We start from the raw sequence: 19,259 nt of genomic DNA on the forward strand, positions 1-19,259 counted from the left end.
GCATCAGAAACTTATGAGCAGATGAGATCTGGAGAATGCTTGTTGTAGATGGAAAGACATGGTAGTAAAAAGCTGCATTAATTTGTGATCTTCAAAGCAGGACTTAGTGGGGCTGTTCAAACAATAATGTTTATTATTTTTGCAAATGTCAGCTGGCTTACTTCATTAGTACTATTTTAAGAAGTTCCTATTCTGCTCCAGCCACTTGCTGCTGTAGGTCTGTGTCCCCTCAGTGTGGCGTACAAATGATTCAGTGTTTGGTGTGAGAGAAGGGTAAAGAGAGCGAAAGGCAATGGTTAGGCTGGTAGAGGTGGTGGTGGTGAAGGGGATCTGCTGTCAGCGGAAGAGAAACTTACTCAGCTGACAAGACATCTCCTTTTGGAGGTTCCTGACGATGCACACACATTGGTTCAGCCTTCATGTGCTTGCCACATAAAGGTGGGCAGAGATGTCTGGTGGGAAGGAGAAAAGGAAATAGTAAGTCTTCTGAAATCTTTCTCCTTTCCAAATTTCTTGTCCCTACAAGGCAAAATTATCATCATAAGCAACCAAGGATTTTGTAGCAATTGAACATTTTCTTACTCGAACTAGCAGTTTGGATCTCACTGCAGCCCATGGAAGAGCCAGACGCAATTTGTTGCTGCTACCATTATTTCCCTGTAGATTAATTATTGTAATTGTTTGCCAGTTCTTGAAAAATAAATTCAGAGCCATGACTTCTCTTGGCAAGTGTGCATACACGTGCATGTATAGAAATTCTATTATGGTGTTTGAAAGAAATACAAATTACTGGGGGGGAGGGAGGGGGGGCGTGTGGAGTGCAAGAGCATTATCACAGCAGCCAGAAACTGTTTTCAGTGGTGACCTTCAGCACCCCGTGGAGCCGGAGAGGTTTTAAAGGTTTGGAGATCCCCTTGTGGATGTAAAGCAATGACGTAAATTGTTCCTAAGTTAGGGTGCCAGCTGCTGTGAGTGATTCTTCAGAGGCCAACTGATATGTCTGGATTTATCTGCAGTGACCATGGTTTTTAGTGCCTCCATCCTCAGTGCTTTAAACAGGACTTTATGATAGAAAGAAAACTTTGAAAAACATTTACTCCTGTAAATGGAGAACAGGTCTGCAGGAAGACTAGATTAGAATTGGTGCTGATGCAGCTTCCATTAATAGGATGCCTGCAAATTTTTGATCTAGAGGACATAACTAACTAGATGTTTGGCTCTGGTGAAGGTGTTAATAGCAGGGTCTTAACACACTACCAGGAAACCAAGTTTAAAGGGAGACAACCCTTACGGGGAGGCAAGCACAGGTTCCTTCCCTTGAGTTGTGGTTAGGTAATTTCTGACTATGAGCTGTGTTTGCGCTGCAGTGTGGTATTTAGCTTCTGGGTGCTAGGTTTGACTCAGCAGCCTTTTCTGTTTGCAGTCTGCATGCTAACAAGGTGGTGCAGTGCTGCATGCATGGGACTGTGTCATTTTGACTCATTATAGCCAGTGCAGCCAATTCCCAAATAATCTAAAAGAAAAATGAAACATACAGCAAAACTGCTTGCTTTTCTTGATAATGTAGTTAAAGACAAGTTCGGTATCTTCTGCTGATTTACCTGGGTCACTAGAGAGCAATTCAGACCTTCATTTATTAAAGTGCTCTTTGCTCAAAATACATTCTAAATTGCTCTCTACAAGGCAGCTTGATTTTATTTAGCTTCGTGGCTAAACAGATAAAAATGTATTTCAGTGGTAAATCTGCATATGGCATGATGGCAAACCTTTGAGACTTCTGCTTTTAGATATTCAAAAGACCATGAAAATACAATTTTTAAAAGGGTTGAGCAGTTCTGTAATTAAGCTCCTTCAAGGTTGCCCTGGTATTGAAGTGGTTCCTCTGTTCTCTGGTTTGTCTGGTACATTTGAAGTGAAATCCATTGCGAATGACAAGGGCTGGCATTTTTGTTCAGGTTATCCATGGAGCCACATTCAAAGGTGATGCTACCAAGTGGATAGAGATCAGCAGCCTGGGAAGGGCATTATGTTGGACTGTGTTCTCCTTTCCTGAAGCAGCCACCAGTCCTGGGTACGAGGCAGAACCCTGCCTGCACACCCACAGTGGCTACTGACCTGCAGCCAAGACACGGGCAGGAGCCCTGCTCTGCCAGAGGTCTGCGAACAAGTCACTTCATCCCCTTGACTCAGTTGCTCATCTGCAAAAGAGGGACGATGATTACCTCCTTTGTAAAGTACTTTGGGAGCTGCTGGAGATAAGTGCTTTTAAGAGAGGTGTTTTTCCTTTTCTCTCCAAGGCACAGAGCAGTAGCAATCCCGCTGTTCCTGCCTTTGCACTGCAGTGTTGCTGCCTCCAAGGGGAAGCAGGAAATGATGGTGATATTGCGGTTGGAAACATAATGGAGAGCCACAATTTTTTTTTGTTCCACTCAATAAATTTACATGGTTGCAATGTTCTTCATAGGCTGGTCTTCCAGATAATGCTGTAACGCAAAATCCCTGGTTTCAACACGTTTACCCTAATCCAGTAACGCATTTCTGTGTCTTTCTAGATTCTGAGCGTTCCCATCTCTCCTCGTTCACTATGAAGTTGAAGGGCAAGTTTCATTCACCAAAAATAAAGAGAACACCTTCAAAGAAAGGAAAGCAAGCTGACCTGACAGTGAAAACACCAGAGAAGTCAGCAAACAAAGTAAGTAGACGAAGGACATGTTCTGTTAGTCTTGCTGGTTTTTGCTTGCTGGTATTCAGTTTATCAAAATCCAGTGCGTGACTTTGTCCTCTGCTGAATTTCGCAGATTTTTCAGGGATCCTCAGGGTTACTTTATGGTTAGTTATAAACTGCGCTGTGTAGTACAAAATAAGAGCAACCAAGGCATGTACTTCTCTTTGGAGAGCCTGATGAGACCTCCTTCCATAAGCATTTAAATATCTCATTATGGAATGTAGTGTATGGCCTGACACATCGTCCCCACATGCACACCCTATGGTTATGCTTACAGCTTCCAAATAACTGCCTGGTTTTGGGGTGTGATCCTTTTAAAAACCCCAAAACCCAGGCGAGCAAATCGTTGAAGTTGATCCAAAGATGTGCTCAGTCTCTGACGACATCAGCAGGGAGAGTCAAACAGATGCATTCAAGCAGCTGCTGATTCCAGCACACCGTTCCTCAGACCCAACATACTTCAAGTCCTCTAAGAGCTGAGGTCACCACTCTTTCCCAGCACAAACCTATCAAAGTGTTATCTCCTCTGCTGACATGATTATGTAGACTGGGGACTATCTCTGTAACAGTATTGTTGCAGTCAGTTTTCAAGTATAAATCTAAGCCAAAAGTTAAGAACAGCTGAGGTTATTTGTGATAATTCAAAATCTTTCCCAGTTGTTGTTGAAAGTCTCATCCAATGTGCAGTGCCAGACATGCAAACTTTTTTAGATTATCTCTGCTGAGGATTGTTGTGGTGTTATTGAGAGCAGTCAGCAAGATACAGTTATCTTATGCTGTGTGATGTGCTTAACACCCAGAGAAGTCGCTGCAGGGCTTCCTAGCCCTATTCTGCACCATCAGGTGAAAGATGATGAGGCTTTTCTTACCCAGGCTGTAGGGTTTTTTTTCCCCAAGGAGGCTATGGATATGCTTTCTAGGGAGGCAAGCACCTTGCATTGCTGACTGCTATTAAAAAATAAAAAAAAAATCTGAGAGTACTCCTTGAAGGCTTTTAATTCCAATGACTTTTCAAGATGGTATATTGAGATAATTTAGAGGCCTTCCTTCAAATTGATATGTGACCACAAATTAAATAAATTAGAAAATGAAGAGTCCTTTTCAAAATGCTGTTCTATAGCAAATATATATTAGCATGTTAATAATAGGTGAAGTTTTTGCTTTTCTTTCTTTCCTCTAAAAAACAGTGCAAGAGGATTTACTGATAAGGCATGCTGAACATGTAAAACCTTTTTTTGTGTACAGATTGGAATTTTTTTATTGGAAAACATAACACTTGCAATAATTTTTATTACCGTACATGATTGTTTAAGCTGTATACATTTTTATACTGTGAAATATTGTTGATTTCTGGCTCATTCCCTATCTATTTTAGTAGCTACTGTCCAACTAATCAATTAGTTGGATGTAGTCAGCTCATTAGCTTTATGTGGAGGGAGTGGGGAAGAGGATATGCCTGGATTGTCACCAGCTTCTCACTGGAATATAGACATCAGTTGACAAACAGGAGATTTTCTGTCAGAAGACACACTTGATAAACCAAGTATCATCCTTTCCTCCCTCTTAAGTACTTAAGATGCTATTTTTATACTCTTGAAGTAGATAATCACTGCAGAGCAGAAATAGCAATACCAAAATTTAATGTAAAATCACTACGTATAACCTGAAGGTTATGCTCAACCCATGCAGACATCTTCTTCTCCTCTTCCCTTTATACCTAGACGTGGGCAGTGTAGGGGGAGTTTTTTTCAGAGCCTCCTTTTGCCCCCTGGACCCTGTCTTTGATTCTTATCGCAGGAACTGTAGTGTCCTTCAACACTATATGCAAAGTTATAATAGGTTTTTAGCTGCCAAAATGCAAGGAAAAAAGGGACTGTTCCAGCTTTTGTTACCAGATTTATTCTGTACAGCTCGCTGTAACCCTTTCTGGGTCAACTGTGTCTGATACATGATGCATTTGTAACGATTATTTAAGGGAAAATTCAAAAATCACACAAAAATATATAGATATGTCAGGCAGGCAGGGGAGTGGAGAGGAGATGCTGTTTTGCCTGAATGTTAGGTTTATCTCATTTAATGCCCAAAAGGGAAATGGGTGAATCAAGTGGTCCTGCCGCTTTAGCAGCCCCACAGTTACCACTCTGCTCTCTCACTGGGGTAAGGCAACTGCTGTGGCAAGTTCACTTCAACTGAGAAATTAAATGAGCGATTAATTCAGGTCCTCTCTGCCAACCCAGAGGTGTACCACTGCATGTTTACTTTGGCTTTAGGGACACACTAAAACGTTTGGTGGAAAAACTTAGTATAGTTAGTATTGTGAGATGCAGACACTGGAATATATTAATATCCATCCATCCCACCAGGTTATTATTCCTTTCTCTAGATTTATTGCTGTTGTTCTCAGGCCTCAGTGAGTAAAGCAGCGAACGTGAGAAACTTTGGCCCTGTAGCAACAACTGACATTTGTATATCTGAGCTCTGTAGGAGAACCTGCAATCCTGTGTAGGATGTATAAGCTTTCTTTGTGTGTGTTTGTGTGCACATGTATACACACATACAATACCTTTGGACCTCAGAAGGGGATTCATAAAAAGTGCTCTTAGGGAATGTCACCCAAAATGCTAGCAGGGAAGTTGCAAATAAAGGGCTGTGTCCCAAATAGTGTCCGGTGGCTGGATTTGCATGCCTTGATGTGCTCCACAGAAGGATTTGTGTTTCCACTTGTCATTCTCAGCCCTGAACTCTGAGGCAAGCCCATCCCTCCTATGTGCCAGAGTGTTTAAGCTATTAAGTCACAAGCCTTTCTACAGGAAACAGTTGTTGAATGAAATACATAAACAGCCATCGGAGCAGGAACTGCAATCTACATTTTTTCACTTCTGTTTGAGAGCTCTGACCACTGGGCCATAGTCATACTCGCTTGGGGAGTATACAGGCTCTCTCATCCCTGAAATGTGTGATCGTTTCATATGAAGTGCAAAACCTTCATGGGAGGGACTGAGCCTCTCCATATCCTGGAATAAACTGTGCGGTGGTGAGGGCACATGCCTGAAAAATGGGAAATGTCATTTTTTTACATCAGCGCGTTGCCAGGGTGGTCCCCAGCAAGGGAGTTCAGAGTGGCTGTTAGCTGCAGAGCAGAACTTGAGGTGCCTGGCAAGCAATATTGTCAAAAGTGGAAGCAGCAGCAGAGTTTGGGCACTTCCCAGATGAGATGGAAAATGACAGGGTGGTTTGGAGATCTTGGACCGGGACTTAGACTTCTAAAGTTGGAGCTAGATGGAACTTGGGACTTTAATCCTTTTATGCAACTGGCCCCAAATTACTAACCAGTGCTGCCTATAAATTGTTCTTCCTAAAACCTTTTGGGCTGCTGGCCTGATTTTGCAGAAAAGCAGCAGTTTAACGGCTAACAAGAGTATGGGGAGCACACAATGCCCATAGGTCATTAATTCTTGAAGCTGAATTTACTGAGGAGATAATGGATGAAACCTGACTCTAAGCTCTCTGCTCCTTTTCTAGCAGTGTTCAGTAGTTAATTTAAATCTCACTTAGGAACTGCTTGTGGCATTAAAAGTCCTCCAGGCATACTCTGGTAAACTTTTTAAAAATATCCCTGTCCAGGATACCATTAAGATATCATGTATCACTTCTGAATTTCCTCTTCTGGTGTTGGTGGTGGCACGGAAGTTGGTGACCACAACTCAGCTTTATTCCAATGAATTGTTCCCTTCTGCAACATTCATTCACCGATGCCAAAACTTAGCTTTCACAGTCTGTCCGCATGGAAGGCGTGTGAGTTCCTTTGTTCCAGCAGCGTCACAAAATGACTTAGGTTGGAGACTGATCGGAAGGCAGTTTTTTATTTGTGAACAGAGAGACAAGACTGTAGCCCAGTTTCATACAAGTAAGCATATTGGAGTCAGAAGAATTACTCAGAATAATAAGAGTGAACACCACACGTGTCGTTGAAACTGTCATGCATGGTTACAAAAATGGAGGCATCTTGTTTGGATTATTCTGGAGTTTGGAAGTTTTTCTGATTGTCGGTTGTTTTTCTCTTTCCTTTTGGCTGACCCACTGCATTTACTGATTGAAAAGACCTTTTCATAGTGAGATGTGCTTAAGGTAAAAGGATTTTGATCGCATCAGAGGAGCAACTCTATTTAAAACCAGCAGTTGTTGCTTCTTTTCTTGCATTATCATTACTACCTGCACTTGGTGTTTGGGGTTTTTTTTTTTCTTTTACCCTCCCAGTTTGATGTGTGGGTTTCAAAGCAGTGCCCTTCACGTCATCAGTAGTGTTAGTCTTGGCCTAAAACTGATCAAGATTAGCCTTCAGTTTGAAATGCACGTAATTCAGAAAGTTAAAGTGTGGGTGCAATTTTGCACTGACTATTCTTTTGAAAGAGTAGTAATTCAATTTAAAAGTGTTTGTGGTAGAAGGGGTTTTCCCCAGTCCTTGTGGAATGTACCTCATTCAGTGTCACTGTACTTCAGGTAAGTTAAAGTAACCTTGCCCTTAAAAACCCTGAGATTTTGACATTTGACATCTCTCTTCTTTTTTCCTCCTCTTTAGAATGTATCATGGCTAGAGGAGAAGGAGAAGGAGGTCGTCAGTGCGTTACGATACTTTAAGACTATTGTGGACAAAATGGCAATTGATAAGAAAGTATTAGAGATGCTGCCAGGCTCAGCAAGTAAGGTACTGGAAGCCATCCTACCCTTGGTGCAAACTGATCCACGCATCCAGCAAAGGTAGGTTCCCTTCTTGGGTTTTGGGATTATGACAGACCAGCAGGCTCCCAGCTTCTCTCCTTCTCGTGTCTGAAGAATGACATCGTGCAGGAGACAGGAAATGCTGCAGTGGCTAATAAAGTGACTGCTATTTTTACTAATTATGTGATAGTTTTCGAACATAATTTAAAAGCAGATTCCCTGCTGCGAAGAAACCCGTGCTATGGAAAGATAAAGCAAATCAGAATCGTTTCAGAGAGGAGGAAGGGCTGATTCTTAGCATAAACTCTGAAATTCATCATTTAGTAGTGGGAGATTCTCCTCAGATGCTATACTGTTTCTGCAGTCCATGGTGGTATCCTAAGAGCTAACAAATCCAATAGCTTTTACCTGAAAAAGAGTTTATCTTCAGAGTAATCCCTTTTTGTGTTCAGTTTATCCACCCTGATATTAGAGAAGTCTGAGTCTCCACTCTTAACTGCTTTTTTTGATTTTACTGGATCAGATACAGAAGAGAGGTAAACAGATGTACTTCAGTAGATTAACCAGTCCAAGTTCATTCCTGTGCGCTCTCAACAGATTATTTGTTTTATGTTTTAACAGATTGTGTGTATTATGTTTTAACCAGTTAGACAGCGGGTTTGAAGCCAGAAAAGAAGTAGAAATTGCCAAAGCAAAGCTCAGCATGGATTGTAAGAATTTGTGGAGGTCTCAAGCCATAGAGATATAGCTGCTGTTCATCCTTTAGATGCTGGAGTAATTGACTTACACAAAACAAGCAAGCATCATTGAATAATATGGAAAAACCAAAATTAGCACAGAGAAAAGCACAAAACTAGGCAGAGAAATGCAGGTGTTTGGTTCCTGAAATCCTGCCAGTGTCTGTGCTGTTCCTATGTGTTTTCCCATTAAGTATCTCCAAAATTTTTGGTTCAAGATGCTTGTTTCAATTCTGGTGCAAGAAAGGTTTATAGTATGGTCAAGACAGCAGTAGGGTGCCAAATATTTTGCAGAGATGCTTAGCTGTGTTTGGCCCTAATGCATAGGCCAGGGTTGCATCTGACAGTACAAAATGAAGGAGCAATGGGTGGGTATCAGAGCTGTGGCTGTGACAAGAGAGATCCAATTTAGGTTCTGTCTGTAGAACTACAAAGAGCAATAGCTGTTAGAATGGGAACATTCATCAGGCTTCTGGATACAGACACAAAAGTTTCTTCAGTTGCTATCAGGTTTCCCACAGCCATTAAATTCCTGACAAGCACCTGCTTTCATTTAATGAAAGAAAGAATGACCTTCCCCCTTACACCAGGAGAACATGTAAAATGTCAGCAAATATGTTTAGGATAGAACATGTCATCTTTATAGTTACTTGCTTTGATTTTTGTATCCAGTGGATGTTCGCTGCGTGATCTTTCCTTCTAAGAATATATTTGGGAATAAATAACAACTAAGCGGTCTTCAGCAGCAGCAGTATTTCAGACAGTTCTGTTCTTCAAATTCCTTATACCTTCTCTCTTAGTAGTGAACTAATGCAACCTTGACAGTTGGTTATCCGTTGGTTGATATCCGTATTTACCCATAGAAGCAGAACTTCCATAGTAGTCAGTGAAGTGTTAAGTGATAAGTCTTAGTGATACATAGTGATAAGTCTCTCTTTCTGGGAATGCTACGTATTACAGCACAGATCCCATATGTATGTTCTGCCTTGTTTAGCCTCTACAGAAAAAAATGGGGTCTGGCATTCTCAAAAAGCCATGTCCTTTTGTGCCTACCTATGCACTTTATTTAATTTGAGTAGTGGCAGGACACAAAGGGGTGATTTTGATAGCAAATCCCCCTCAAGAAAAGTGAGCAAGACTTGTGTCAGTGTGGAAGAAAGCCCTACAATTATTGTTGGACTTCTTTTTGCTTTAGGGGAAGCATTTGCATCAAGGAAAAAAGTAATTAAATCTAGCACAAAATGGGCTTTCAATTACCACCTCCTTAGAAGGAAGCAGACTGAAGATTAATGGCAAAGAAATCAAAGCCTTAGAAAGAGGTGGGGGAGGGCGCTATTTAGGAAATATCTCCTACCAAGCTAATTTCATTTGAAATTAGAACAAATAGCAAGCAGCATGCTTTAAAACAAAAACAAAAAAAACCCAACAACCAAACAAAAAAGTACTTGCCATTGTTTGTATCCCCCTGGTTGTAACTTGACAGTAGTTCTTTCCCCAGTCCTGCAAACCTCATTTACCTAAATAATCTCATTGAAGCTTGTGGGCTTGATTCTCTCACGCAGATAATGAAATTACTGGAGTTAAGCCAGTATAAAATGGATACCAAAGAGAAATGGGAAGATTTGGAACACTTGTATCAGTAATGATTGCGAGATTACACCTTCTCTTATCTGTTTATGGGTTTGATGCAGTTTGAAATTGATTTAACTTTACAAGGAATTGTTGAAGCACTGCCATCAGCAGTACTGTTAACACACCTTGTTTAGTAATGAAGTAAGTGTTTTCAGAATGGCCAGGAAAATGCCTGTGAGCACTGTTGTTACAGTTAACTTTTATTTAGAGTTGTCATCCTTCCAAAATTCTTTTTTTTCCCCCTTCAGAACAATAGCTTCAATTCTGTTTCTCATTAAAAACAAAACAAAGCAACACCCTTCCTCTTCCAAACCTTAAATTCATTCAGTTCAATTTCTGTAAAGAAGCAGGTTTTAATTACATATTTTCAGGCATTATAAACAGTGAGGAAATGATTTGTAAAGGAATGAGTATAGTGAGCTCGCAATTATCCAAGACGTTTTTGGGGAGAGTTAATAAGGAAGAAGGAAATCGTAGCTAATACTGAAATAACATAGCTTAGACTTAAATACAGGACTTAAATCTTTACCTTTGAAGTTAAAGCATAGGATGGAGCTGTAAATTAAAATGGAAAGCACATTCTTTTTAGCATGGCTGTGTTAACCTGCAGCCCAGGTAGTTCATTCTGTTAACTGAGAATGAACTGTTGATAGTACTGCTGTCCCATTTGGTGCCGGAGAACGGGAGAGCAACTGCAGCAGCAGAGAAACCCCGGCTTTGTCACCTGTTAAACCCAAATTCTGAATGTCAGAGAGAAAAGGAGAACAATCACATTTTTAACAGTGTGAAATGCACTTTAAATCAAGCACTCTCATAACGTTTGATAGTATAATTTCATTTTGTTCTTTTTTCTCAACTATTTCCTCCTCTGCCATCCAGTTCTGCCATCTCGTCCTGCTATAGCCGTGTGTACCAGAGTCTGGCCAATCTAATTCGCTGGTCTGATCAAGTGATGCTGGAAGGTGTGAATTCAGAAGACAAGGAGATGGTGACAACAGTGAAGGGTGTCATAAAAGCTGTTCTGGATGGAGTCAAGGTACATGAGACAAGTATTGTAAATTATATTATATAAAGTATATAATAATGTATTTTAAAAGAGATCTAGTTGCAAGAGGTGTTTAAGTGCAGGTAAAATATAAAGATCCTATTCTTGCCTTCAGTAAACCACCTCTTAAATCAACTGCTCCATAAGCAAAATGATCCTTCTTGGAGTGCTGGTTAAAGACTAGCACAAATGGTTTGGCTATCAGTGTGCGCTTCTGAAATGCTCACCCTGGCATTTGGATGAATTGGAAGAAGCAGCAAGTCTTTATTGAGCACTGTATTAAATTTTCAGCAAGTCATCCCAGTCCCCCATGCAGATTAGAAGGCAGAGTTTGCATATTTTCTGTCTAGGCAAAATATAATGGAAATGCTTCCTGTCAATGCCCACAGAGAATCAAAGACTCCAGCTCCATCTTTTAACATAATTTCAAGGGATTTGTCAGTGATACATCACTGCTTTCAGCAGTCATATTAGGGTGTGGAACAGGTGATGAGCTAATCTCCGTTTTCTGGAGATTAATTTTACATAACTAATGGAAACATTTAACAGAAACCTTTGTATCCTTTGTGAGACCTGCTTATAGCATTCCCTCCCTGCCCCACCCAGGGAATGCTGTTGACTTTCCTTCTACCTCCCCATAAGCTTTTTGATACCCATTATTTCTGTTTCCCAGGCTTGTCTCTGGGCTGACGGCCATGGAGGTTGTTCATTCGGCTGTACTAGCACTGCAGTTAAAAGTTTGCTTGACCTGGGCTCGGTGCACCTGCGGAGAGACCGTCATATCTCCTGGGAATCTTATTTTGAAAACTGTAGAGAAAGTTAAGCCTCTTTCAACAGCAGGGCTGAATCTAAAGTGGAATGTTTAGATCAAGTACAGAAGGAAAGTTGGCGTGGTGTTTTAAGAACTGCAGCAGGTGTTTCACCTGGATTAGTGTATCAGGAACAGGCATCTTTCACTGTACTCAAACTCAGCTTAGTTTTTGTTGACTGGAGCTGAATGCAAAAATGAAGTGCATCTTCCAAGCTTTGGCTATCACGTTTTCAGGAGTCTTGGTGTGCTGTTCGCATGGTCTGAATGTCTCTTTAATGTTACTCAAACACAGATACTAAAATCTACTATTACTTATTGAGCCTTTTAAACAAATAGCTTTGAATCAAAACGTTACCTTCACTTAAAGAAGACAGATTTTCCAGGATTATTTTGCACAATATGCCCTTTAACTTGAAGCTCCAGATGTGAAAAGTAAAGCTGGTCTTAAATTCGCACAGCAGGATAGAGAAAAAGGGTTTAGCCTAAAGTCTCAGCTGCTGTTAGCATTGGAATTCAGCAGCAATTTGCAGTACGTGAAAATCTGCGCTGTGGTATCTGAACTGTAATACCCCAGCAAATAGCAAGGCAGTTCACTCTGTTTTCACTTAATGAATCTGCACAATCCCGTGGAGAGCCATGTTATCACCACATCCAGGATAGAGTTGTGTAGTCTCATTGCATGAAGCTTGGACACCCACTGTCCTTTCACTTCAAGCGGTATTTAAACCCCCGGTACCTGTTGCCTTCCAGCCCAAGTAGCATGCCTGTGCGGATGGGTGGAAGGTCTCAGATGCCGGCTCTGCCCACGCTGCGAGCCAGCCTTGGCTGGAAGCGATGCAGGCATGTCCATACAGTGCTAAGCTTGAACTATTAAGCCCCGCTGAGCGGCATGGCTATATCAGTCTGTACTTTGCTGTTAGACTAAAAGTTATTTTGGCCTTCCAGTTGGAGCTGGCTTATGTCTGGTCAGCTTGGAGCATGGTTAGAACAGATGTGTGGCTGTCTGGGTAGATGCGAATGTGTCTGCTCATCAACAGGTCAGCATTTGGAAGCGGCGTGCACTCATCTCCTACTGCAGAGCGAGGAACAAGGTTTATTTTAGAAGGACCAAGCCAGCTTTCAGATCTGGAAGCAGAACTGAGAAGTTGGACACTTCTCTGCTGTGGAGAGCCTTTTTTGTTTGTCTGGCAGATCACACAAGATCCACTTCCACATTTCAGTGCTTACTTCCCCCTTTATTTTCAGAATTGAGCATAAAGGAGTCACTTGTTCACTTGTGTTGCTTGCTGTTTTGATCCCAGGTTTTAGTGCCTTGCTAGGCATATATAAAAAGAAAAAGAAATAATCCTTGGTTTGATTACGTAACTTCTTAAAAATCCATCTCATTTTGGAATTTCCAGCTTGCTGAAGTAGCATAAGTTTGTAGAGAGGCTTTAATTATCTCTAATTACTGCTGCAGGAATCTCTCTACTTGCTGATAAGGAATAGCATAATGAGCATCTGGCTCGGTTGCGTGCTGATTACCTCTGTGTGTACACTAAAGATCTTGGCTTCAAACGCTAGTTCTCATTTTGGGGTTAGTAGAGAGGAGAAAAAGTCAGGCTTCAGGAGATCTGGTGATATTTGTCAAAGTTTAGAGAAAAAAGTGATCCTCTTGAGTATTGGCAATCATACGATGTCTTGGTGTCTCTGGTCAGAGGTGTTTTAGGGTTTTTTTTCACAGCCACAATAGTTTGAATCATTCTAAAGGTACTTTTGAGCCAAATTTGATTGGTTTTCTCCCCTGTTGTAACCTACACTCCCATATGGTGGATAGGCAGGTGTCCATTACGACTGGCAAAATAGGAAAACCGAGCTCTTCAGCCCCAAGTGTCGGGGGCTCATCAGCACTGCTGTGGCACAGCTGCCACCACCAGTCTGCAGCGCTGGCCTTGGTTTGGTTTAAGGTGTTAAACGTGGTGAAGAAAGGTGAGGAAAAGGAGATGTTACACTTTCTCTTCCATAGCCCTTTCAGGGGGATGTTTAAAGAGTATTTTGGCTTTTGGTTTGAATGCCCATGTATTTTATTTCCCTTATTGTGCTCTTACACATTGTGAGGAGTCACTGTTCTTGCTGGCGAGTACCTGATAGCCCCACAGGGTCCGACACTGAGTCCATTAAAGTGCATGAGAGTCTCCAGAAACCTCTTCAGCAGTGGAAGTTTGTCCAGAGGGCAGGAAGGTGGCAATCCGTTGTGTCATCACTCACTCCTGATGGTGACTCGGAGCATGGTGTCAGCTGGAGCCAGAAGAGTCAAATGGTGTCCCTGTGTAGTTTCCAAATCGTCCGATTTACAGAAAAGCCTTGTTAGGGCTTTGTAGGTCTTACGGTTGTTTTTCCTAGTGATGTTCTGTAGACTCTATAGGGGAATTTCTAAAGTCTAAAAGGAATAGCAAGTTTTTAATTAAAGATTGTTCATCCTGAAAGAGAAGATGAAACAGAGGAAAGTACATTTTTTAAAAATAGTTTCTGTTGAGTAACTGGGGACACTCAGCAGAGAAGTCTGAGGTCAGTTCAGTGTCTGTGTTACCACCATAGTTCTTCTGTGATTGAAGGGCCTTAATTATTTTACTTTTCTATATGCTGTGTAATGTACATTACCACAGTAGAGCTGTCGGCCTATCGCTCCTTGCAGAGTATTTCCTCTCTGGGGGACGTGGCCCTCCTTGGAGGTGGGAGCTGGCCAGGCTGGTCGGCTGTGGTCAAGTTGGTGCTGTGCTTTTTCTCATCAGGGCACATCTTGGAACATACTGTTCCTTGCCAGCGCTCATGTCTGTCTGTCCCAGAGAGGAGCATCTTCATAGCGTTAGCCCGCATGGACATCTGTTTGTGCTCGCTCTTCTTTCCCCATGTATGGGTTTCCAGGACAGCTTCTGGAAAGCTGAGTGTTTTGTCGTGTTTTTGGTTGACACGGTGTACATTATTTTTGAGCACAAGCTCACACCAGGAATGTAAGTGGAACTTCGAAACCAAAATCAGCTGTGGGGGACACTTGGACTGCCTCTGCCATCCTTTGCACATCCAGTGCAGTACTTTATTCCTCTTGTTGTGCGTGTGTTAACCCATGGAAGTTCAGCTTTAAATAGAGCCTTATATAAAAATACGAGAACTAGAATATTTCCCTTCCTCAGAAGGATGATGACGACAACATTCCAGTTGCAGTTAATGCATTGAGAGAGCAATGACAGTTGTTCCCAAGCTCAACAGACATGGACATGAAGATGATACTGGAATGATGACACTGTACTTCAGGCTGCTTTGAAAAAAAGACTAAAAAAATTGATCCCGTATAGTTTCCTTTGCATAATATGCTGGGAAGCCAATACTGTCAGGAAGCACTGCCAGTTTTCCAGCCTGCCTGTAAGAGGGCATGTGTTTGTATCTGTGAGCAGTAGATCTATTTGTTGGCCTCAGACATCCATAAAATGTTCTCTCCATCTTTCTGGCGTGAATGATTGTTGTTTTGACTGCTGGCAGATTTGTAGCTCAGGATTATCATGCCCTTATCTCTTTATCCAGAGCCTTATCTGCCTATAACAGATACACTACAGTAGTTCCTTGAATGATTAAGACTTCCATTGCTAACATGTTAAAAGATGGCTTCAGGGGAAGCAGGCCTTTTAATAAAGGTGTTCACTATTTAATTTGTTGTTGGGCATCTTACAGAAAACTTGCTTTTTGAAACAAATGTATACTTGTTTATAAAATATAAAGCAATTATTTATTTTTTTTACTGGCTAGGTGAAGTACTCCACTGTGTAAGACTTTTCTGTACTTACATTTATGTATGTAAAGTGAATTTGCCATTATCTAGGGTGTTGTGGGGACTGGAACGCATTTGTGACGATAGAGGAAAGAGGAAGCACAGCAAGAAGACACGTATGTGGGTTTGTGCAGAATCCCCATAGGGCCAGGGTTTCTGAACTTAACTCAAATATTCCTAAACTACTGCTGGGTGCACACTGCTCCTTAGAAGCAGTGCTGCATCATTTGTACAGCTCTGTGTCAGACTTACACCCAGCTCAGCTCTCTCTGTGTCTGTGCCATCATTAATCCATAAACTGGGTAACCAAGAGTTTACTGCAGTAGCATCCTTTTGTGTCCTAGGATGTTTGAGTGCAGCATTCAGCAAATAATGATTATTGTCTTTTCCTTCTCTCCTCTCCATCCATCAGGAGCTGGTCAGACTCACAATTGAGAAGCAGGAGCATCCCTCTCCTACGAGCCCAGTTAAACCCAGTTTACCAGCATGTAAATCTGACAGGTGGGTCACTGACAAGGATTTCTTCTGTGTGCAGCACTAATATAGAAGGGATAATTTCTGGCTACTGATAGTTGAATTAAAGCATTCAGTTATTCTTCACAGAGGGTAGCATAGTGTTCTTCATGTAGCCTCATCCATTACAGTGGGACCACTTAAAGAGACTATGCAATGATAGGGAAGATGCCAAAATCTGGCAATGAAACATCACCTGGCCATGACACGTGCACATTGTATTCTGCATATACGTGGAATTCCACCTGCAGATGCAAATTCTGCTTTCTGCTGTAGGCGTGCCTCATATTGCATATGATTTAAAATATGTATTAATCTGTCAGCATGCTGCATCCAACTGTGGTTTATGATCTACAATCTGTATTTTGCTTGTTGCAGCCCATCAGAACTTCCCCTTACAGACCGAGAAATGGAGATCCTCAACAAAACAACTAATATGACTCAATCCAATGAGCTACTGACTGACTCCATGGATGAAGAAGTTGCACCTCCTAAACCCCCTCTGCCTAGCATTCGAGTGGCAGAAAACAGGTAATACTGGCCAACCAGCTCACTGAAGAATACCAGTGGCTCTTACCAGCTTCTTGGTTTTTTTACACAGTCTTGCAAAATGTGCACAAGAGAGGTCATGAGGAGGGTTAGTGATGCCTCTGAATTTCCAGTCCTCCAGAGTAATTCTTCCCTGCTCCTGGACTCTGTTTATGACTTTTTGTTCTCTCTGTCTTGTTTTGAGCAATACCCTCCATTATTTGTGTTTTCCTTTCCTTCTTTTTATGTGAGGATAGTGCCATGCCCTGAGATCCGTGCATGAGAGGCATCGCATAAATGCGTAAGAACCTTATTTAAAACTACGTGAATACCAGAAACAGTGTCTTGTGCTGTTGTATCCAATGAGAAGTGTTCTGCTAACCTCAGCTGACAGTTGTCAATCTGTGCTGCAACATGCAGGTTGTTCTGCATTGCTTATCGGCTTAAAGGGTGAAAGGAGCCAATAGTGCATGAAAAAAATTTTTTAGTTGGTTGTTCTTACCCTGTTCTGCGAGTAACCACATGAAAGTTTCTATGTTCTATTTTGAGAAGGAAGAGAAAACCCCCAATTTGCAGGTTTTTGGTCTGTGTGTATGATGTTTTTCTTCTCTAGTACTGGTGCTAATGGATGGTGTGAAAAATACATATCATGTGCTAATTTGGCAATGCAACATCAAGGGCTGTGGCTGGCAAAAAAAATCACATTTCTATGTATTTTATGAATTCTCATGGGTTATATAAAAATTTCCTGGTATGTTCCAGGAACAGAATATGTGTGCTCTTGGGAACCTTGCAGGCTTGATGATTACCAGAAGAGTAATGTGTCATTAGAAGCAAAAACTAAAAGTACAGTGGTTAAAATCTCACTAGTTACTGCTAATGTGTGTATCTGAAACCAATTCATGCCAGAACATGGGCCCTCAGAGTGTACATGGTGAGAGCAACACTGACTATCTTGTTCCCTGAAGTTTACCGGGAGAGTAAAAGGGCAGAATAGGAATTTTCCTGTCCTGTAAATTTTTGAAACTTTGAACATTTTTAAAACCTGGAAGGTTTGAGGAGGGACTTCTGTGAATGGAAACAATATTTGGGTCAACCAAAACATTTAATTTGGATTTTCACCACTTTTATTAAGAAATAATTACCGTGCTAATTAGCTCCATTAAAAATTATCTTTAAAACAGCAATTGTTTTTGTTTGAGGAATACCAACTCTTTTCCAACCTTAAAAAATAAAACACTGAACAGGACCATATCTGTGACAGTGTTCTTCAATTGATATTTGTTAGTGGATACACTTTGCTGAATAACTCCTGGCCAGCTTTGGACAAGAACCTGTGAGCTTTGAGCCTGGCAAGTCAAAGGCTTTCTGGAAAACAAGCTCATGAAGCCTCTAAAAGCGTTTTTGCTGGAAGAGTAATGGAACCGTCAATGCCTGTTGTGTCTTGCAGCCCTCCACCAGCATTACCCCCTAAAAAACGGCAGTCAGCACCTTCCCCAACCAGAGTGGCAGTTGTGGCCCCCATGAGTCGAGCCACCAGTGGGTCCAGTTTACCTGTTGGAATCAACAGACAGGTAATGGCGTAACCCCTTTGTGAAAGCCAAGGGAAACATGCTGTGAACTGTGGCAAAAGCTCGGGAGAAATGCCGTGACCTGCAGCCGCGCAGTTCCCTGCACGCCTCTGCTCGTCCCAAGCAGCCCTGTATGGGAGAGCTCTGGAGCAGGAGTTTTAGTGGCAGGATCATCAGTATAATAAACCATGTGAACAGCTTAATTTTTTTTACGGTGTTGTTGGATTTAATTAACAAATTGCTACAAACTTTGTTGCCTTGAGCTGTAGCAGAGTGTGAAGATTCGAGCCGTTGAGTGTTGCCATGTCAAATAGATCAGCGTACAGAGCAGCTGGCTGAGCTTACCAAGATCTCAGCAAGGTTTACTTACAGGTCAAGGGAGCATGTGGCGTATTGAGATCAGAAGTCTGTCTTCATCCAGTCACAATTTAAAACACCTTTTAACCCAAGCAGTAGTTTGAGCAACTGCTCTGACCACTACTGGTGCTTTGGGGAAATTTGTAAATTTTCTGGTAGAAAAATGGAAAACTTGTGACTTGTGTGTGTTAATCATATTCCATTGCTTGTGCAGTTGTAAGTGGCTGGGTTTGCTTTACACTTTGAGGACCTTACTAACTCAGCAGTGAGGATCTGATTCATGTTAAATTGCACCAAAATCAAATCTTGTCCTCATCCCCAAAGCCTCAGCTCTGGCTTAGGGAGGCTCTGCAGTCGTTTGGCTGACCCAGATAAAGTTGTGGCAGTTCTTCAGTTGCTAGTACAATCACACTTAGGTTGTTTTGCAGGAGTGGGAATACTTGAGGGGTTCACTCGGAGCTTGATAAGCTTGAGGTAATTTCCAAAATAGAAATGTAGTCATAGGCACAGAAAGTTGTATCTCACTATAGCTTATTTTCCCTTTGCGTGCACCTAAGCTAACAAAATATTTGCTAAAGCCCCAGTTACTTAATGAGAAATCTTGCAGTCTGGTTACCTAGTATCAGTGTCTTGACAAGGAGTCATCAGATGTGTGTAGCGGCGAGGAACTCGGTCATCATGTCGGTGTCTGTGAAGTCCAGTGTGGGTCACAGCACGCCCTGCCGGGAAGCAAGAACACACAGAGCTCCCTGGCGTGGGCTGTTGACCAAATCAGAGGTTTTCTGTGGTCCTGATGAGCTTGTCTAACTAGAGAGGGCT

General features: G+C 41.8%; 1 protein-coding gene across 8 annotated transcripts in view; it reads left to right on the forward strand.

The window, feature by feature from the left end:
• The window catches only part of RAPGEF1 (Rap guanine nucleotide exchange factor 1), a 90,828-nt gene that overhangs the window by 32,101 nt on the left and 39,468 nt on the right, over positions 1–19,259 (forward strand). For all 8 annotated transcript variants that reach the window (XM_052814597.1, XM_052814595.1, XM_052814598.1 and 5 more), the window contains 6 exons: positions 2,553–2,692; positions 7,305–7,483; positions 10,693–10,849; positions 15,884–15,972; positions 16,363–16,515; positions 17,963–18,086. In XM_052814597.1, coding sequence (XP_052670557.1) covers positions 2,553–2,692; positions 7,305–7,483; positions 10,693–10,849; positions 15,884–15,972; positions 16,363–16,515; positions 17,963–18,086 — 842 coding nt within the window. The remainder of the gene's footprint in view (positions 1–2,552; positions 2,693–7,304; positions 7,484–10,692; positions 10,850–15,883; positions 15,973–16,362; positions 16,516–17,962; positions 18,087–19,259) is intronic.

The sequence above is a fragment of the Harpia harpyja genome, chromosome 19, assembly GCF_026419915.1.
Source record: "Harpia harpyja isolate bHarHar1 chromosome 19, bHarHar1 primary haplotype, whole genome shotgun sequence".
NCBI lineage: Eukaryota > Metazoa > Chordata > Aves > Accipitriformes > Accipitridae > Harpia > Harpia harpyja.